Source organism: Rhineura floridana, chromosome 17 (genome assembly GCF_030035675.1).
Source record: "Rhineura floridana isolate rRhiFlo1 chromosome 17, rRhiFlo1.hap2, whole genome shotgun sequence".
In the NCBI taxonomy this organism is placed as follows: domain Eukaryota; kingdom Metazoa; phylum Chordata; class Lepidosauria; order Squamata; family Rhineuridae; genus Rhineura; species Rhineura floridana.
In genome coordinates, this window is record NC_084496.1 from 7,262,359 (window position 1) to 7,284,906 (window position 22,548).

General features: G+C 41.9%; 1 protein-coding gene across 2 annotated transcripts in view; it reads right to left on the reverse strand.

The window, feature by feature from the left end:
- XPO6 (exportin 6) overlaps positions 1-22,548 on the reverse strand; it is a 61,127-nt gene that overhangs the window by 33,313 nt on the left and 5,266 nt on the right. The window contains exons 2-8 of one of the 2 annotated variants that reach the window (XM_061599257.1): positions 15,926-16,016; positions 12,707-12,819; positions 10,459-10,656; positions 9,243-9,402; positions 6,690-6,767; positions 3,956-4,409; positions 409-535 (exon numbers count right to left, since the gene is read on the reverse strand). In XM_061599257.1, the coding sequence (XP_061455241.1) occupies positions 409-535; positions 3,956-4,409; positions 6,690-6,767; positions 9,243-9,402; positions 10,459-10,656; positions 12,707-12,819; positions 15,926-16,016 (1,221 nt within the window). The remainder of the gene's footprint in view (positions 1-408; positions 536-3,955; positions 4,410-6,689; positions 6,768-9,242; positions 9,403-10,458; positions 10,657-12,706; positions 12,820-15,925; positions 16,017-22,548) is intronic. The other variant, XM_061599258.1, reaches the window with a different exon arrangement.

Genomic DNA, 22,548 nt, shown 5'->3' on the forward strand with positions numbered 1-22,548 from the left:
ATAAAATGACTACTCTTTAATGGACAATTTTTAAGAGTTTAAAATAACATTTGCCTTTTGTTTCCTATTTTACTGGAAACCAACTCTTCTCTACTAAAATAATAATAAATAAATAAATCAGATTTGATCTCAGCAAAGGCCCCATGTTGCTTGGTATCAGATATATTCTATCCAGGTATGCCAGACTGCTTAAATATACACACAGGGCGTTCAGTGGCCAATCTGGAGCCCAAGAGTGCTGGTATTTTGAAATGTAAGAAGACCATTTTAATTCGAAAACAGTGAAAGCCACTCAGTAGTCTCCATGTGGAACCTCTGAGCTTACAAGAAACACCTTTGATATACTGCAGTGGATAATCAGCTCTGAACAAAACCGAATTAAGCAGAAGTCACGTTCCAGTGCTGTACCTGATGAAACGTATACTTGAACAGCAACGCCAGGAATTCAACCACAGGGAACTGGGAGTACGACTCAATCCTCCTCAAGTGGACACTCACAAAGAGGCGCAGAAAGTCAGTAAACTTCTCTATATAACTGCAAGAGAAAGACAAGAGGAAGCCTGATGGAGTGAATGCGGATATTGCCGGAAGCAACAATAGCACTGAAATATTGACATTCACTTATCTCATTAAATAATGCACTTTGTAGCCATTTTGTAAACAATTAAATTAAATCCCTACAACAATTACCTACATGGCGGGCAACCCTTCATTCCATTATTACCTGAAACACAGCAGAAAGAGATACTCTCGTCAAAAGCGACTTTAGCTTCTGTTAAAACATCAGCTAAGAACACCCCCCCCAGTGCTTTACATATTTTACCATCACTTATGTAAGTTGAGACAATACTGGATCGGCAAAGAGTTGTACTAAAATGTGGAGGCACACTGAAACTTATTTAGGCACTGGACAATGACCAGGATCCATGATCCATATTAGAAGGATATTAGAAGGAACTTCTTGACAGTAAGAGTGGTTCGGCAATGGAACCGACTGCCTAGGGAGGTGGTGGGATCCCCTTCACTGGATGTCTTCAAGTAGAGGCTGGACGGCTGTCTGCGGGAGATGCTCTAGCTGTGGATTTCCTGCTGTGAGCAGGGGGTTGGACTCGATGGCCTACAAAGCCCCTTCCAACTCGTATGATTCTATATAACTAGCCCTTCAGGCCCAGGAGAGGAATGTCTTGTGTATCTCAAACCACAGCCCACTATGCCATACTAATTTTGAAACCGAAAGGACTTTCAAAGCTGGTGTTGATAGGGCATGATGGGGGTTTTGTGGGGGGCGGGGAGGGAGGTGCTGCTCTCAAAACCAAATAATCACTGTTTGGATCATGGCCAATATTTTCTACTGTAGAACCATTTAATTGCGACAGAACACAGAGCTGATACAGCAGAGACAAAAACAAAGCTGTTCTCCGCTGAAGAGACATTCTAGTCCAGGGACTCCAGCTCCTATCACCTCTGACCATTGGCCCTGCTAGCTGGGAGCCCAAAAACATCTGGGGGTTGGGGGGCACAGGTGCTCCAATCCCATTCTAGTTAAATCCTCACACCTGAAAGCAGAACAATTGCACTGTTAGACCCCACAAAACCCTTTAATTTTGGAAGAGCAGAAGCTAATTAAAAGGATATTGCAAAATAAAGACAGACATTCAAATTCCTTCAGTTGTATTTTTCCCCCCTACACCACAGAACTTAAGAGTTCCTCGGTGTACAACACTCACAGACCCTGGACATCTTTAAAGATTTTAGCTAAAGTGCCTCTGTAAGAGAGTCACGATTATAACAGTAATAACTAGTTATTTACCAAACATTTATTTTAAGTGCTTCATGTACATTCTTCATGTACAATAAAAATATTTATTGGGTATCTAATGGTGGCAAGGCTCACAGGGCTGAACACTGGAGAGATTTAAAAGGTGTCACCCTCCGTTACTGGTATCAAGAAGTATGGTTTCTCGCTTTTATGGAAAAACTAACAGCAAAACTGAGAGTGGCACAGGGATCTCCAAAAAAGACAAATCTGTACAGATATGGTATTCTTTTGTGAAATATATTCATCAAACACAAGGTCAGGATCTCCCATCTCATTATGCCAGCATTTGGCATGCATGATGCCACTTCCTCCTCGGTAATCTGGGGTTATGTGATGTTTTTGGAAGTTCAAAATCAAAATTTCCAGTCTTACATTTACAGTTGACATCGACTTCTGTTTCAGTTTATTACTGTTGCTTTATATTCCTGTGTTCTTGCCATTGCCGTTTCAGGGGGGGGGCACAACTGATGGGGGGTTGTTTATTATTTATGACTCACTTTATTAAGTGGGCATGAATTATTGTAATGGTATTACAAGTTGTATCACAGAAATTTTGAATCTGATTGTACCATGTTATTGTTATATCTTTAAAATCAATTAAAAATATTTACCAAAAAAAAAACATGCTTCATGTACATTATCCTGGTAATCCTTCAATCTGCCCTGTAAGGTAGACCAGCACTGCGGTTCTCCAAGTATCAGATGTGAGAAGAGCACCAAGTAAATTCAAACTCAGAACTGAGATTTTAATCAGATCGCCCAATTCATGCTTTCAATAGCACTGCAATAACCAGCTTCCTATATCAGCGCCTGCTTCTGAAGCACAGAGAGCTGGATGGTGGTGGTGGTGGTAGTGGTGGTATGAAGCAAGGAGCAGGGAAAATTTTACAAAGCGAATGAGAAAAGGATAGGACAGAAAGATGCAGCTGGAAGATTTCCACCAATATGAAGGAGTTTTGACAGGCCTGCTCACAGCTGGTTTTCAATCCAGCTCATCCACATTGATAATGACAAATAGCACAGCTTGGTTGCTACAGGGACAAGCAGGACCTAGCAGACATTTTGCACTATTTTCCCTTCACAGTAGAAGTGTATACTGGAAAGGAAGGATCCTATATTAGGTAAGAGATTAGGATGAGCAACTGAAGAGAAGACCAGGAATTGTGTCCCCAAGATGCTCACAGCCTGAGAAAAATCAACCCTCTCGAAGGAAAACATAAGCTAGAGTCGATTTATAGCTTTTTTTCCCCACTTTAGCCTTCCAGGAACATTCAGTTGCAGAAACAAATTTTACTGACAGTTGTACCAACGGAGCTCTTGAATCCCTACCCTGGCAGGAATATGATTCACGGAATGTTGCATCCTATAATCATCCCAGCCAATTTCCATTTGAACAGCTCTTCTAGAAAGGCAAGGTACTTTTCTCTTTGCTTTATTCTTCTTGTCAAATGCAGTAGGCAAAAGCAGCCCTAAAGGCTTCTTAGTACATTTCTGCGAAAACCTAAAATCAGCAAAGCATCCTGTCCAGGGTTACCACTCTTTCAAAAAAAAAAATAGTATTTTTTTAAAAGGAACAAAAAAGAAACAGAATTTGACTTTGGAGCACATTTTGCATAGCTGGTTCAACGGCACGAGTCATCACAACTCTCAAAAGCTACAAAGATCAAAACCAAACCCTAACTCTTGTGTAGGTGATGTAGGTTTCATGCCTATGGTTACTACTCCCTTCCCCCTCAGAACCTGGAGTCTTCCACCCACACCTTTTAGAATGCGACAGGAGATGCCAAGTAGAACAGAAACACTCCTTTACCTCGCTACACCTCTTCGGCTGCTTTCAGCAACAACCGAACGAAGGCAAATTCAGATCTTGTACAACCCTCAGACCTGCAGTCAAACTGTAATGAATGAGGGGGAGGAGGAAGAAGCACAGAACACCACAATCGCTTTGCAACGTCAGTCTCCCACAACCAACGTACCTGGGTACACCTACTTGCCCACCCTTCCTCCTTCGTCAGAGGACTCTGAAAAAAAGGCGATTAAACACACCATGCGTAACAAGAAGTCAGTAAAGACAATCTGGCAGAAAAACAGAAAGGTCAACGCTATCTGTTTTTAGCGGTGCTGGTTCTCCCTTACCTCTCATCCAGGTCCTCTAGGCGGCTCTTCACCGTGTGGGCATTGTTCTCCTTCGTAACCTTCTGCAGGAGGTAGAACGTCTGCTGGAACATCCGCAACAAGTACTCCTCAAACTCCACAGGCACACAGTTCTTTGACATAAGTTCATTGATGCAAGACATGGCAAGCACCCCGAGCCGGACCCGCTCTTGATTCAAGACAGAGTTCTGGCTGCTGCCATTGATGGAGGACATCTTCCTGGCCCGGGTGTCGCAGCCAAAGCGGGCAAAATGGAATATGGTAGTGAGGAGGGAAGGGGTGATGCTTGTGGACAGAGGGATCCAGCTGAAGAGGTGGACTAGGCACTCTAATGCCAGGGAACAAATATACTCGCTCTCCGTGTCAAGGACAGGGATTGGCTGGTTCAATAATTTGGCCGCGCTGGGACTCTGCAACAGGCTACTTAAAAGGTCACCTGGGAGACAAAAAAACAAACAACCAAGTCTACTTTGTAGAAATTTACATATGGACCACAATTAAGCTTTTCGTTGTGCAGAGTTTGGGGGCATTTTCGTACAGGGTAAGAACACAATCCAGGAAATGCAGATCTAGTAAGCTGTGGTCAGGATCTATCACCTACTATATTTTCTCCCACCTTTCCTCCAAGGAGCTCATGGCAGTATGCATGTTTCTTGTCCACATCCATTTGAAAGAAGAGAGAGAGAGTGTGTGTATAAACATAAATACTAGGGTATAGTTTATTTATTTAAAAGCATTTATTAACTGCTGAATATGTTAAAATCTAAGCAATGAAGAACATTAAAAAACAAACTTCAATAAAACAAAACATAAAGTAAAAATCAGTAAAGTAGTAGCATAAAAGCATATAAAAATTAACACAAGAATTCAGGAAATGCAAACATAAAAAACAGGTCCTGATCTTATGGGTCAGGGAAAGCCTGGGCGGAAAGGTGTGACCTTACAAGACTTCTGAAGCGGCCAATAGTTGCTGCTTCACCCATGGGAGAGGGAAGAGCACTCCATTTTGGGGGGTGGAGTGTGATAAATAAAATATGCATGTTCTTCTATGAAGCAACATAAGCAAATCATAAAGTGAAATATGAACATTATTCATATTTCTATCACTTGAGATTCTTAACAAGGGAACCCCATCCTCTATTTCAACAAACTTGTCTTTTCCCCCCCTCGACCCATCCCTGTGAGGTAGGTTAAGTGACAAGATAGTGACTGGTCCAAGATCACACGGCGAGCTTCATTGCTGAGGGGAATTTGAGCTCTGATCTCAAAGGCCAGGCATTAGTCCCAAATTCTACCCACTACAGCAAGCCAGATCTCTTAACACGCACATAAGTACCCTTGATTGTTCAAAGCTGCTAGAAGCATAGGAAGCTGCCTTATGCTGAGTCAGATCCACTGGTCCATCTAGCTCAGTACTGTCTACACTGACTGGCAGCAGCTCTCCAGGGTTTCAGGCAGGGGTCTCTCCCAGCCCTGCCTGGAGATGCCATGGATTCAACCTGTGAGCTTCCACATGCATGGCAGATTCTCTACCGCTAAGCTATGGCCCGTCCACAGTTCACATGTTTTCTCTTAGTGATCCTAACACCACCACCAAATTGGGTGAGTATTATCATCTTTATAGTTCAGAATATGAGGGTAGAGAGACTGTGGCTTGCGTAAAGTCTACCTAGTCAAGGTTCCCATTGAAGCAAGGTCTGAACTGGGGACCTCCCAACACTCAACTCACAAAACTCAACCGCAATGTTTTACTTTCACTTCCTGTCCGTGACTTTAAAGATTAAAACTCTCATCTGTGGCTTACAGCAAGCTGCTCACAGGCATCTACATGCAGGGGATCAGACAGAGATTCCCAACCCTCTCAAATTTCTGAATCTTCTTGAAATTTAACAGCCCGCATCTGCAGAATGAAGTCCCCTGATGAAGCATCACTTTCCAGTTGTATGTTCTGAGTAGCCACTCCCCCTTGATTTCCTCGTTTATGCTGAAGTTTAACCAAGTACACAGGAGCCTGCCAAGCTTGTTCCCATTTACTCTAAGTCATGAATTAGCCTGGACAGAATTTATTTAGAGAGATGAGGTATTTTTGTTATGTCAGCTAAACTGCAATACATCTCATGTTCTTTGAAGTGAACTTTACGTGCCCCTTAATTAAAATGGAACTGTAAATGCCAGACAGAAGCCCTTTTTGTGTAATTTACAGCCCTCAACAGCTTCTCAGATTAAAGTGCCATCATTTGTGACAATGAGATAGGTGCTTCAGCAAATATAAATTAACATATTCTGGCAGGCACTCCTAAGCATTATGGATGCCCCATTTGCCAAGAATGGGATGACTTAATGCATGTCATCAGAAGGGTCCATTCCGACATTACCCAAAGCAGCAAAGAGTGTTGCTGCAGGGTGGCTCGCCACATTGTTGGGATAAGTGTCAGAAGCCCTGGGGACACAGCAAGAGAGGAATCTACAACAAGGTTCTTTTTCCAGCCAGGAACCAGAGCAATGATCGCATGCCAGGAACCACAGTGTAAAGAGGTAATGCACTAAATAGCTCCTATACAACTTGAGTAAAGTTATTTTTTTTAAAAAAAAATGGATGTCACCCTCTGGTATTTCTTCCCTGCATAGCTAATCCTTAACCCAGAGTTTATCATCGAGGTATAGAAGTCACTAGCGATATGGATAAGAAGCAGATTGGGACTGGCTCAAACCTTACCACTTTCTCCCGAAGTCGGAGATGGCGGTGGAGTGGCAGCAGTAACACTGTATTTATCCCAGATGCTTTCCAAAATACCTATCAAGAAAGAAGAGCAAAATCCCCCACAATTGCAGATGTGTCCCCATTTCACCACATTAAGCACCGATTCCATGTAAACCCAAGAAAAACATCAGTATTCCAACTCTGTCTGAAGAACTCAAGGCATTTCTCAGTGTCCTTTCAAACATTTAGGTCTGTACACGTGTTGCAGCAGAGGGTTCAGGGTCACTTGCTTTAGGCACTAATAAGAATTCAGAATTGTGCTGCAATTTGAAGGCAAAGGAAGTCATGAGCTTTACCCCACCAGGGACTCACAATTCAACCAAAACAAAGTTCTTGAAAGTGCTTTTGAATTATCAGCTACGAATGGTGAAAGTGCACACACAAAGCAACTGTTTCTCAGCTCAGTAATTTACTTTCTGAAGAGGTCCACTCGAGTTAAGAGTTAGCATGATTTCTGAAAGCAAAACTGATGATTTAAGCAGGACTACTGTGGTCCTAAGTTCAGGGTTATTTAGATTTAGATTTTTAGTAAGCAAGGCCATCAGAAATAAGATATAAATACATCTAGGTTAGTGGTTCCCAAACTTTCCCCCCCACAAGCCGCTGACGGTCTCGGCAAACCAGTTAATGATTTTTCTCCCTGTTGTAGTCATTGTAATGCACTGGGCTGTATGATTTTTAATTGAAATTTCATTGCTTCTTTTATTTCTCATATACTGTATTTTATTGTATTAAAATAATTTAAAATATCGCACTCCACAGAATTCAGATTGTAATACAAGAAAAGGCAATATAAGAAAGAAAAGGAGGAATAAAAAAAATATGAATATTTAACACAATGGCTGTGCCATCTCCTACTTCAACTACAAATTCACAGACATGCCACAGACCACCTGAATGAAGCTCACAGACTACTGCTAGGGAATCCCTGATCCAGGTTTTATTAAAACTTCAGTATCCTTTTTGAAGAAAGTTATCTTAAGAGAGAACTCTAATTATTGGCACGAATGTTCAGATTTGATGAAAAAAATGTCTGAGACAGCCTTTCCTTCTAATGGAACTGGCACCAGGACTTTGCAGTCCTGGGTGCCTCTCAGGGCTCCAGTACCCCACCCTTGAAATACTTTTTAATAATAATAAAATGCACTTAATGGTTCCCAGCTGCCGCCGCTGCCGCCTTTGTTTCTGACAATGTCCCCAATTCACCTTCTGGGGCATTGCCAGTGGTGTGGGCAGAGAACGGCTGCCACCTTAAGCCACCAGTGCCAAGGGAAGCCCCCTGAACCTTCAATGAACTGTGCAGAGGGAGGGGTCACTCAGCAGCACTTTGCCAAGGGAAGAAAAGATCACTCTTTTCCTGCTTTGCTAATTCACTGGGGTTCCCTGCTGAACCCCAAGAACGGGAAGGAAGCATGGTCCCGGCGATGGTGTGAGAATGTGGGGGAAGGGAGCTTGCGTATCAGCAACAACGGAGTGTCCTGCCCACTTTTATTTGTTTACTTATTAGATTTCTATCCCACCCTTCCTCCCAGTAGGAGCCCAGCACAGCACTTTTGGCTTTGGTCCCTCCCACTGTTGGTATGTGGCTCCCATGACCATATCCCTCCTCAAAGGAATGCAACACAGTCCCCAAGTTTTCTATCGCTGTATTAAACTGCATCATCATTATCGTCATTGGCTAAAGTTAATGTCGAGGACATTAGCCCTCTTCAGATATTCGCTGCTGAACACACACACACACACACAAGGCCCTGTGGCAACAAGCGATTTCAAGCATGCCAGCAATACTCCTTAGCAGGCGTGCATTGGCCAGGTCTGAAGGGGCCACTTTCATCGCACAAAAGATTTCCAACATGGGGACAGGAACCCTGGCCAATCTGGGTTTCCGTCCCCGTTTTGGAAACCTTTTTGTATGAGGAAGGTGCCCCCCCTTCAGTCCGCCAACTGCATGCTGACTTAGAAACGTCATAAATGCACGCGATGTCACTGAGGTGACAGAACGAGCCACATGCATTCCCATAGATCCCTTCATACATTCAGAAGTGAATACCTGAAGAAAGTGTATGAACCTATCCAAACCCTATTAGATTCTGGAAGAACAAAACTAACGTGTGCATCGATACTGAATTTCAGCTCATCGCTGTCAGTTTCACCAGCCCGTGATACTCCTTAAAGGTCAGTTCTTCAAATACAAGTCCATTACAGGTGGGCCTCGCTTATGCGGCAGGTTCTGTTCCAGACTGCTGCCGTAAAGCGGAAATCGCCGTAAAGCGGAACCCATTGAAGATAATGGGGTGCATTGCGCGAAAATGATGTCAAAATGGCACGTGACGTTAAAAAAACGCCGTAAAAGCGGAACAAGCGCCTTAATGTGGGGACTTTCCCTAATTGAAAGCTGTCGCATAAGCGAATCGCTGTAAAGCGGGGCCCTACTGTATTGCTAAAGAAAAAAGCCACCCTGAGGGATGCGGCACCCTTCACAACCACACCACTACTGTTTCCACTAACCTGTGAGAAGCCCAAGAACAGTCTGAACCTGATCCAGGAGCAGTTTGCGCAACTCTTCCTTCCTTGCTATGCTGAGGTCTTCCCGCGGGCACGCCAACTCTTCTGATGTTGTTTTCAGCATGATCAGCCCAAGTGGAGTTGTAACAGGGGATTGGATTAACTGTTAAGAATTTTAGTATTAGCAGCCAACAGCTTCTTTTAAAATGAAAGGCAACAACTATAGAGTGCTAAAAGGAAGCAATAAATTTAGCATTAGAATGGACACATCTTAACTCTTCCACATCTCAGTGCAGTTCCCTCATGTCATCTTCTAGTTTCAAAAGAATCAAATCCCTGTGATTTACGAAGTGGACTAGGTGGAGGCACATATTCATCGTAGTAAAGAGATATTCAAGATCCTGATTAATATTTGGTTGACTGAGAAAAGACAGCAGGAAATGATACAGAAGTTGGTCTCCCAGAGATACACTCTGTTGTAATGTGCATGTGGCACCAAGAATCAGTCTTTTTTGTCTGGGATACATAAATTAGTAAAGAATGTGAAATGGCTGCACAAGTTAACAGACATAAAGTTAACTGACATTGACGACACCATTCACACGTTACACAATGTCTTTTTTTTTCTGGCATGGAGATCTATCCCCATGTCAGGAAAAGCAATGTAAGAAGCCGACCAAAACAGCACTACAGATTTTTGATCGTATGCTTGAAAATGTTAGCTGCCTGTGATATATATGGCAATTCCAATGCTACACCTTACTATTTACAAAATGCTGTTTTTCCAAGAGTAGTATATATATCACGTAATTCTAACCCTTACCCTGAAAGATAGTTCAGTTTTATTTATTATCTGCATGTTACAGACAGAGAGCTGAGGAAGAGCGATGATACATTATTCAAGAAAGATCATGGATAAACTACAATTTGAATCACAATGCCTGGCTCATAACTTGTTCTCTTAACAGGCTATGCTCAAAGTAAAAGTTAGCAGATTTTAGAAAGTTGCATTAGTGTATAGATTATAGATATTTATATGACAAGTTAGGCTTTGACAGAATGAAAGGATTTTCAGGAAAAAAACGTAATTCTATCCTTTGGTTTACTTCAATAATAAAACTGAAATAGTACCTAATATATTAGGCAATCATTTCCTCTCTCCAAGTTTTGATTCAGACAAGCACAAGAAAGCTGGCTTCAGTCATACAATCTCTCTTACCTGTAAGATGTTTGTAAAGAAGTCATGGTAGAACATTGGCCAGTCTTGCCGGCCAATATCCACAATAACTTTGCAAAGTTTGTTCCTGATGAAGTAAGGCAGAGTTTTGTGGTGAGTCAGAAGAAGCTTGGGCAGGCAGCTGCGGATCTCCATTTTATCTTGTGATGGGACCCCAAGCCACATCTTGTTAATCAGGTTCTGGAAGGGGGAAAAGCAAGAGAGACATCATTGTGTACCAGACTTGGGTTTTTTTGAAAAGACAACTCCTCTTTGCTTAAAGCTACAGTTAAGAGCTGACAATTAAGGTTACAAATCTAGGAGCTAAGATACCAAGTCTAGAAAGATGTTTGCTATTTGGAAGTCAGCTTTTGAGTATTTCTTAGTAATGGAATTATATAGTAAAATATTTACTTCCAATTGAGGGATGCATTCTTAACTGGTAAAGAGGGAGAATTGTAACCCTACTAATTAACTCTATGCAATTTGTAGGACAGCAGAAAAAAATTGTAACTTTTGAGGCTTAATCTACTCTTACAAAATTAGATGATCTAAATTTGGGTAAGTCTGTAATAGTTACATGGCCTCATGCAAACTTGCTGTAATATCGGCAACGCTCAGAATTAAATTATTTTTTTCAAACTGACACTTCTAATTACTTTTCTACAGAAAAGAACACATACAACAACCACAAAACTTGGGGAGCAAGCCATTTCCTTAGTCAGAGATATGCATCTGTCTGAACGTGCAAGCACCAAATTGCGAACAGGATAGGGGTGCACACACAAGCCTTATCCCCCGTGGCACTGTGCATGTTCCCCTCCACTCAGTCCTCCTGTTGCGTTGGGAAGGTCTGCCCAGGGATTCTACCTGCATTCGCTTGAATACAAATAGAACTCTCCATGTGATCAAGGATCTTGATAAAGCAGGATGCCCAACTGCGGAGAGTTCTACTCATATTCTAGTGAATGCACAGCACAGGAAAGGTAAGGAACTGAGCAGGGGGGGGGCGCAGCAAGTGATAACACTGAAGGCGTGGCTTGCTTGTGTGCCCCTTCACCCCTACACAGCTTGGTGGTCAACTATTGCCTTTCTGACTGCACCCTGTCCACACAAAGAAATCCAATCAGCTGTCTAGATACAACCTTCTGGGTTCTCCACCTGAAACATGCCCCTGTTCATGGCCAGAGCATAAAATATTTAACTTTTCAAGACAACTAACCAAAAACAGGGGTTGTAAGGCTACAATGAAGTTATTGGGAAGCATCCTCTAAAATGCAACGAATAAATTTGTTGTTATGTGCCTTCAAGTCGATTATGACTTATGGCGACCCTATGAATCAGTGACCTCCAAGAGCATCTGTCATGAACCACCCTGTTCAGATCTTGTAAGTTCAGGTCTGTGGCTTCCTTTATGGAATCAATCCATCTCTTGTTTGGCCTTCCTCTTTTTCTACTCCCTTCTGTTTTCCCCAGCATTATGGTCTTTTCTAGTGAATCAGGTCTCCTCATGATGTGTCCAAAGTATGATAACCTCAGTTTCATCATTTTAGCTTCTAGTGACAGTTCTGGTTTAATTTGTTCTAACACCCAATTATTGGTCTTTTTCGCAGTCCATGGTATCCGCAAAGCTCTCCTCCAACACCACATTTCAAATGCGTTGATTTTTCTCTTATCCGTTTTTTTCACTGTCCAACTTTCACATCCGTACACAGAGATCAGGAACACCATGGTCTGAATGTTCCTGACTTTGGTGTTCAGTGATACATCTTTGCATTTGAGGACCTTTTCTAGTTCTCTCATAGCTGCCCTCCCCAGTCCTAGCCTTCTTCTGATTTCTTGACTATTGTCTCCATTTTGGTTGATGACTGTGCCAAGGTATTGATAATCCTTGACAAGTTCAATGTCCTCATTGTCAACGTTAAAGTTACATAAATCTGTCGTCATTACTTTAGTCTTTTTGACATTCAGATGTAACTGAATCAATAGGAAATGGGAATACCCCCCTTCTTTTTTGGATTCACTCACACATCTGCCTGGGAAACCCATCTGCAAGGAGCACAAGTGACCAATATCTGCTAGCTGTAGATGAAAGGTCCCCAAAGTATGTTTAAATGGATCATCTGCTCTGCTCTGTATGGAATGGGAAATACTCATAGTCCTGCATCAACTCAAATTATTGCAACAAAGGGTTAACTCAGTGAAACATGAGGCATGCTTTGAGCAGGTTTGCTCTTGCCTGGAATCTTACCTCAAACACTGTCAAACTGTACATCATTACATAGTCATTTCGTGTGCTTGACAGGAAATAGAGGCAAAATCTCCAGGCGCCAATCTGCTGGGCAAAGTTGTTCAGGAGCTCCTCTGGTAAAATAAAGCATTCACTCACAAAAAAATGGGCATTAAAATTCATAATGTCTGAAGTCACTTAGCAATTCAATGGCCAGTTCCAAATTAACATTTGCATCTTACATGGAGGGGGCCCTCTCGGGTTCTCAACCTCAGTCACTGCCAGATCCACCAGGAAATTGGTGGCCTACTAATTATGCCATCTGGGACACCTTATGTAGTTTAGTAGCTTAGTGAAATCTCTAAGCCGGCCTTTGCTAACCTGGCGCCCTCCAGATGTTACTGGACTGTCACTCCCATCAGGTGTGCTGGCCAGGGCTAATGAGAGTTGTAGTCCAACAACAGCTGGAGGGCACCAGGTCTGCAAAGGCTGCTCTAGGCTATGTACTTTTCTCAAGTTCTTCTCCAACAGAGAAGCTTTATACCATCAGTGATTAATCAAGTGGTTCAGGCAGATCCAAAAGAAAATATAGTAAAGCAACTCAATTCTCCAAGAGTTTTTTTTAAAAAATGAAAAAGATGAAACCCTGAATACATCAGTGGTAGAGATATATAACAGTAGTAGATATATCATGGGGGTGAATGTCTACAGTACCAAAACTAAAAGCATGGGTTCCCGATTCAAAAGGACCAGGAACAGTCCTCATTTGGAAACTAATCGTTCATAAAAATCCACAAAGCCTGCCATCTTAGATTTGCTTTTACTTGAAGACATTAAACACCACCAGAAAGAATTCTATACTATAGGTTGGTCTTGCTGCAATACAGAATGACCTCATATCTTATGGGATATTTCCATACTTCACAATACCCAGTTCATATGACGGCTGAGGTGGCCAATATGTTAAATACACGGCTCATGAGTGTGGTCTATTTGTGTGATGGTGGGGGCCAGAAGATATCCAGCTCATGGAACATCACAGAATAACTTCCATGAACAGGATCTTCCAGTTTCAGAATAGCCCTGCTTGGATGCACAGCAACAGCAGAAGATGCAGACTACTAAAGTCATCTAAATCACCATGCCCAAACAGAGAACACACCTTTGGTGAGATTTGCAAAGTGAAGTTCTTAATTTTATATTCCTCAGTTTACCTTAATCTAGCCTTAGAAGTAGTCTAAACCAAACCTGGATTCAATGCTTTTTTCCCTAGTCTGTCTCATCAGCAAAAGGTGGGGGTAGAGGAGATAAAAGGAAAGAGGGTCAGAACTGTTGCCTCCCTGGGTTTAGCATTCTGTGGTAGAAAGCAGGCAAGGCCAAGCAGCTGTCTGCAGGAAACAAGTTTCTGATAGAGCCAAAACACACACGATTTGGACCAGTCTAAAGGACTACACATCATCATTAATATTATTATTAAGTCGCTTTTTTCAGAAAAATGAAACTCAAAGCAACTTACAAAAGCAAACATTAAAAACAAGGATTAACATAACCTAAAATACACAAATTATATATAAAAAACAGAACAGATGCAACTCAATCCCACTCTACTAAAAAAATAAGCAGAAAATTAAGATCCAAATGCCTTAGAGAACAAGATAGTTTTTGCCTGTGCCTGAAAACATAGTGATGGAGCCAGGCATGCCTCCCTGGGTAGAGAATTCCATACACAAGGAGCCACCACTGAGAAGGCCGGTTCTTGTGTCGCCATGCTCCATACTTCCCTCAGAGGGAGCACACAGAGACATGATCATAGCAGGCCTCTCTCTTTAAAGGCAGCCCTGACCGATCATGTAGGATCAAGCAAGGGAAGGGGCATGGACCCAGTTTGAGAACAATGGAAGACACAAGTGAGGAATATTAATCACGTCCATGTCCATGCAGGAAGACAGGCCGTAGGGAGGGGGGTGAGGTAACCAATGAGCAGGAGGGGGGAATTCAACCCCCCGTCCTCCTCATATACACCTTTTGTTCTTAAAATTGGACCTCCCACATTATACATGATTGGGCCAACTCCGCATTTAAAGAGGTGTGTGTACTTCTGCATCTAATTTGACTCGAACAACAAATGCTTGTCAAAGAAACCTGAGAGAAAGATAATAGGGTTTCATGATGGTTCATGTCAGGCTTGAATCACCCTTCCAACTACTGGATGCCTAAAGAAAATGGCCACGCATGTAACCCATGCCTCCCGGCACAGAGATATTCTTTTGAAACAGCTCTCTGGGGGACATATTGTGGAATGTAGACTATTTCCGTGTTCAAATGCATGCAAGAGGTGGCAGCAAGTGGGAGAAACAAAGAACTCAACAGGATGTTTGAAGTTCTGCAGTTGCACAGAATGCTAAATAACTCACACATACTTTCTGAATTCCATCTGTGGTATGAAAATGCATTTGGGTTGTGTATCTACTAACTGAAACAAGGCAACAGTGTTTCTATGGCAAGGGTCCCTGACTTTTGTGGGCCTGGGGGCATATCTGGAAATCTAAGGAACTGTTGTGGACACCACAAAAGACCCATTTCACAGAAGGAAAAACTGGCAATGCTTAGAACAGTCAACACCCTCAAACAAGGTAACCTCCTTAAAAGTCATTTTCTTAAATAAATAAATAAAGATTGGGAGGAGCAGTGGTTTTGACAGGGGCCAAAGAGAGCGTGTCTGAGGGCGCTGTGGTACCCATGGGGACCCCACTGGGGACCCCAGCTCTACAGCAGCCCCCCATGTAGGGAAATAAACCTTGCCATTATCCACTTGCCTGAAGTAGTAACCATTCTCTCTCTGAAGTTTGCTAACCCCCAGCTCAAAGTGTCTTACAACACATTCATTCACTCATGCAGGTAGGCATGTGGGCTACCTAAGCGTTTTGGGCTTCTATGCCAGGCTTGATCAAAAGCCTAAGCACAGATGTTAGTACTTTGCTTATCCAGCTGCCCTCCAGTCAAGGGAGGGCTGGACTGTCCAGCTGGAAACTACAGGGGTCCATCACCTCAAACACAGCAAGTACCTGGGACTCCTTGAAAGCGTGCATTTGAAAGGTGCTTTAAGTATGCAATACAATATGAAATGGACATATAAAACAACACAACTGATTTTTAACTATGAAACCTGTTGCTGTTCCTTCAGGTGCCATGCCTAGCCAAAGACATTTGGTACAGAAGTGGAAATGTACATGGGCTTACCTATCTCACGCTTCCTCTCATTAGTAGTGCAATTGTGGAAAAACTCCGTCATTAGACTCTCCAAAGCTCGCAGAGAGGCCTCTTCTGACGCCTGCCGATGACATTTCAAGAAAAGTGTTAACATTATGCAACCTGGATGACTAGGGTTCTCTCGTTCGATCTAGCATTCCTCCAGGGAGCTTTTATTCATTTCCAATGGCTGCCTATGTTCAACCTCCACACTTCTCCTGCCTTCCTAAACATCTTCTCCTACCCCAATCATTCTCCTTGGGGGGAAAACCCCCCTCAAACTTGCAAGCAAAATTATGCAGAGTAGATCCATTCAAGTTTTGTGTTACAAGCACATTTGGGCATTCTTAGTTCAGAATCTGAAGGTTTTCAGGAAGAGTACAACACAGGCCTTAACGGAAACAAGGCTCAGTTTAAGTAACAGAGTCAGGGTTTACGGATCAGGATTGAGCATGCATAGGTAGAAGAGGAAGGGAAATTTGCACACAAAAATGGAAGAGTAAGTAATAACAAGTTCTGAATGTCTAACGGGACCCAAGTCAGTTTACTAACAGTTACAGATGAAGAGACAGATGAATTATTGGTAGGACAGGTAAGAATTTTCTTTTTCAATGTTACACAGAGAACATAGCCTGACTATTGTTGAATGTTTAGTATTAAATGTCAAATGTAGACAGTCAGACCCCAAGAAATCCAACGTAATTGTGATAGGCAGCTCTCTCTAAGATTCTGCCTGAAACAAACTATTAGTGCTTAAAATACAAAACTGTGTTTCTAGCAAGCCCCAGTCTATCACAATCAGATTCCCAGAATTTCAACTAGAAAGAATGGTACAGCAGAATTACTTTACCAATTCTGAACTCAGAACCTCCTTTAAAAAGCCGAACTTAGGCTGGCTCACACACTGCAGTTTGTATCTTAGCAACAGAATACTGCATTTTCATACTCTCTTCATAAGCTTAAAATAGAATGCATATCCCATAATCCCATGTCTGTTTAGAGGCCATTCCAAAAATTATAAAGAACTGACGGTTGTCAAACCAACCCAGCCTTTATATGCTCAGATTCTAAGGACTCCATCTTAGAAAGTTATTCTTTGATCATATTTTTGACAGTTAGCAGATTCAAATGCAGAATGGTATCTACATTCTTCTATCACCCTTTTTCTTCTGTTCTCGCAACTATTTTGTATGTCATTACATATAATTTCTTTGAAGAGACTTTTGTTTCAAATTCTGTCCCAGCCTCATGCTTAGCCAGAATGCTTAGACCAGCTATTCTGTACCCCTTCGCCTCTTTGCACTGGGATTCAGAATCCAGTGCCAGAACAGGAACGATCTATAGCTCAGAGGCAGATCACCAGCTTTGCATGCAGAAGGTCCCAGGTTCAATCCCCAGCATTTCCAGATAGGACTGAAACCCTGGAAAGCTGCTGCCAGTCAGTTAGATGAACCAACAATCTCACTCTGTAAAAGGCACCTTCCTAACAGAGGTAATAAAACAGTAACATTGTCAAATAACGTGTCCCTCCATAGCAGCAGACAGTACACCTTCCAAGGTTACCTTCTAAACTCTGTTCTGGTCCTTACATATACAATGCTGGAGAATTCTGGGAAACTTGGGTGTGGTGTAGTGGTTAAGGTGTTGGACTAGGACCTGGGAGACCAGGGTTCAAATCCCCACACAGCCATGAAGCTCACTGGGTGACCTTGGGCCAGTCACTGCCTCTCGGCCTCATGAAAACCCTATTCATAGGGTCGCCATAAGTCGGAATCTACTGTGGCTCATACTGTGTCTGCCCACTTTCCTTATCTGTAAAATGGGAATTGTAGTCATGCTGCAATTCCACCTGCCTGAGGAAAATACTTTGGCGGATCTATTATAGTGTGTAGGCATATTTTTTCTCTCTTATAGGCATGCGAGTTTCCAAACATTTACAAAACAATGTGTTTTCATTAACTGGCATGTAGTTCCAAAGAAAGGCTCTCTGGAAGAGGAAACACGAAGATGAAGCAATTTTGTTTTCTGGTATGCAACATTTATGCACTTCCCAAAGCAGTAACTATACCTACATAATGTATCTCCTTTGCTTGCAAATTGTTTAAAGTGAAAACATTGGGGGAGGACAGTACAAAGGCATTATGTTTTACTCAAATAATGGTATCTCCATGAATTCCTATAATCCAGACTGGGTCTCCAGTCAACTCTTTAGAATACAACACACACCTATTTTCTGTATCTCAACAGCTATACCTAAACACTACTTACATAGTCTCTCCCCACCCCCCACCCCCCAAAAAATCCTCTCCCTGGGACTAATGAATTCAATGTTGGTTTGGTTGAGCATGGGCTTGAGATATTTTTAAAAGCTGTAATGTAATGATTTGCTATGTCAACACAAGCTGTTAACCTCACTGTCTTCAATTAGCAGCTCAGAATATCGATTGCAACAATCGTTATGCTTTAAATATGGTAAGCCCTAACTCAGTGCTTAACTTAGCCCCCGAATTGTGGAATAGCCTCCCCAAAGAAATACGCCTGGCGCCGACGCTTCTATCTTTTCGGCACCAGGTTAAGACCTGGCTATGCTCCCAGGCATTTTAATGCGTTTAATGTTACAATTTTAAATCTCTTTGTTTCAGTTTATTTATTGTGATATTTTGTATTTCTGTACTTTTAACCTTTTGTACACCGCCCAGAGAGCTATTCGCTATGGGCGGTTTAAAAATGAAATAAATAAATAAATAAAATAAACTGCACAGAGTGCTTAACACCAACGGAAACAAGTGCTATTTGCAGCTGTAATGCATGTAGATATTTAAAGAGATATTGAACTATACTCAAAGCCCAATAAGTACTGCTGCCAATACTGGAAATGGATTGATCTTCATCATGTCCTTCCCACTTCAAGGAGCTCAGAGAGAGTAGTCTGTTCCCCCTCTCCATTTTGTGCTCACAACAACCCTGAGAAGTAGGTTAGGCTGAGAAGTAGTGACTGTCCTAACATCATTCAGGGAGTTTAATGGCTGAGTGGGAATCTGAACCCAACTCTCCTTGCTCCAAGTCCAATACTCAATCCATTATGCTAGTTCTCCACGTGGGAGCAGTTCTTCCTGATACCTGAAAGAATATTTCTATAACCTGAAAAAATTCCACATTAGACCAGCTTCTCAAATGGAAAAGTTATTAACAAATGCAAATATTAAATATGCTCAAAGTTACATATTACTATAAAAGCAGCACCCCACATATCCAATTCATTCAGCTTTCTTCCAGCAAGGTTTCCTCCAAAATTCATCTCTCCATACAGTTAGAATTTTTGAACTATGATTTCCATTTCTGTGCTATTAGCATTCTTGCAACTATTTACAAATTAAGGACAAGTTCAAACTCATTCCCCCCTCCCCATTTCTATAAATGATCCAATGCTTCTACTGATGGGTCCACTGATACTCTTATTCCCAATATTTTAAAAACTTTCAAGAATTCGTACAAGGGCATTCCCATTGTATGTGTAGAAGATCAGCCCTTGTGGCTTCAGATCACTATTAGGCCACCCTGTGGTACTGTTAGACTTTCAGAAACCTCCGAACTCTAAAATCTTTTTCCAAATCCATGTAGGGAAACAGGCCTTCTGAGAGTCTAATGTATTTGATGTGTGTAAGGTAATCATTTACAGCCTAATCTAACCACATTCTCCACCCTATGCTATAATCTCTCCCACATCCTGAAATAACTTTTACAGCACTTTTCAGCCAAGAGTAATTCACAACTCTAACTTATTTTCGGATGGGGCCTGCACTGTAAAAAAAAAAGTCACACCCTCTCTCTGCTTTAGAAGGGCTGACCCAGCATGCTTTGTGGCTAAATGAGAGTTTGTCCAAACCTAACATTCTAACCTTTGTACTTGTTAGTAGGTGCTCTGAATCAACCAGCTGTCTCTCAACAAGTCAGCATAAACTGATATGATTTCTTCTGATAAAAGTAATGATATTCAACATACGAAGCAAACTAGGTCTGGGGACAAGAGAATGGGTAGGCCTGATGTACTGTGTTTTCATTTTCAACCACAAATACATAAAAGCTTCCCTGTAAACAATGGAGCAGAGGCTGTTTTTAAAAGAGACTGAATTCCCCTTTGTAGTAGTCCCACCTTCCAAAAACACACACAAAATTATATCTGCAAAAATAAAATTCAGTTCCTAGTTTATGTCATTCAGACACATTCTAGGATACGGCCGGAATGTGACCAAGAAACAGGACCAAAGATGGAATTATGCAGGTATGAGGAAGTTTGATTCTGAAGGGCTTATACTGAATTCTACAACCGGCCCCTCCCCATAACTTAAGGCAGATTTAGCCCTTATCACAACTTTTACTTTCCATGCTAAGGCCACCATTTGCTCCTACGGAGCAGCTGTAATGCATGTAGATATTTAAAGAAACACTGAACTAAACTCAAAGCCAAATAAGTACTGCTGCCAATACTGGAAATGTATTGATCCTTCATCATGTCCTTCCCACTTCGAGGAGCTCAGAGTGAGTACATGGCGTGTCTGTTTCCCCCTCCCCATTTTGACCTCACATTTTGTCCCGGGGTAGCAAACACTTCCCAGCCACCTGTAGTTGACTGTGGTTGATAAAGAGAACCCATGGGAGGGGGAATACATGGTGCCCCTCTCCCAATTCCAGCAACTCCTACCTGCACACACATATCCCTAGACACTAATAAAACACTGACAAATTGCTGCCATAAGCAATGCCACAACATAATTACTTCTCCACCCCACTTTAAAGCAACATCCTTTACTTGTCAGAAATTGCTTTCCAACTTGATTGCAGCAGCCTCAGACGACACCACTCACTGTCTAACAGAGGAATCTTTGCAGGGTTGTTATCTTTCCTGTTGCCAATCCAAAATCCATTAAAGGGTCTCATTAAAACTAAGACCACATAAACCTTACTTGCAGCTTTTCTCTTCCTCACATTCTTACTCCTCCTTTCCTTTCCAGTGATATTTCTAAAACATCTCAACTCTTTGGCCCATTAACAAGTAACAAAAAAATCTAGAAAATGAATATGAATTTATCTCCTATTTTAAAAAATTCATATGCAATAAAATAATTATACAATTTAGCAGCATCAGATCAGGGACTATAATGAGCTATGAAATATACAAGTGAGATGTTTGTTCCAGTATATTATTTTGTTTTAAATATTCAGTATCCTGTTCATTAATCCAACACTGGTTCTCAGAACAGCATCAGAGATAGTAGACCAGAATAAATCAAGTACGGAACTAACCTAACTAAGCCTGGTAAAATAAAAATATATTCACGTGGTGCTGTAATATACAAGGTTCAGTGCTAGGCATGCGTCCCAGAAAATAAAACTCTGGACAGGTTCACATACCTGAGAAGACCCTATCTGTGGCCACAACCTTCCTCATATCAATAGAGTGACCCAGAGAAGGGGCATCAGGGATCTTAACACACAGGCAAGAATCGGAGCAGATAAAGCATCTTATTACAGTTATCTTTTGCTTTCTATAAGAAAAGCCTGCTGGATCAGGCCAATGGCCCATCTAGTCCAGCATTTTGTTCTCACGTGACCAACCAGTTGTCCATGGGAAGCCTGCAAACAGGACCCAACTACAAGATCACTCCATGATGAAACTCAAGGCAGCGTACACAGCATTTCAGATTGTCTCCCAACTAGGCTCTGACCACATTCTAATATGTGTAGCCATATAGTGTGCCTCCTGACCACGCCCCTGGGATACTTTGGCCTGGTGTAACTTCAGGAGTAAGTCAAAAGTACATCTACCTTGTGGAGTGCGCTCCAGTAAAGTAAAGTGTGAAAGCCAGTCTGGCCAGATTTTAGAAGACTTGGGGAATCAGGTTTCTTATACTGGCACACAAGTAGATCACAGCACAGGTAATTAGTTGTTAGGGCAGTGCTTTGACAAGTGCTCAAATGTTCTGGGTCATGTTCTTAATTGACAATCACATTTGGGGATGTAAACTGAACCCAGCTCTCTTCTGGGGTTTCCCAGCATTGTTGCATTCTTCATGCTGCTGCAGGTAAATAACAGTGCACTCAGAAGGCCAAGTTATTCAGCCAGCTAATGAAGCATTCGCATGGACCAAGGAGTTCCTTCACCACCACCCACCATGCTACGCTTCCTGATTTGACACATGTCAGATCACAACTACTTTTCTGCATCAGTGGGAAGTGATGTGGAACTTGAGAAAGGAACTTATAATAAACTTGTTACCAAAAAGAGAGACAGCAAAGAAAAAACAGGCTGAAAACAAAGAATGGCATGGAGTTTGTATTAAATTACTTAGACAAAGAGGAATGCTGTTTTCTACAGCAAAGACGAGGAAGAGTGAAATAACAGACACCAGTGTTTTTAGAAATATGTTACAGTGAAGCTGTAATTTAGAAGACCAGACCACCCTACTATGCAATGTACACAAAATATGCTCATAGTATTTGCTCAGACTGAAGCCTGCTTGCTCTGCTATGTTTCCCTACAATTTCTTACAATGTATTTAAGTAAGTGGATGGAAGTTACACACCTGTCACTTTAATAATCAGATATTTCAGTA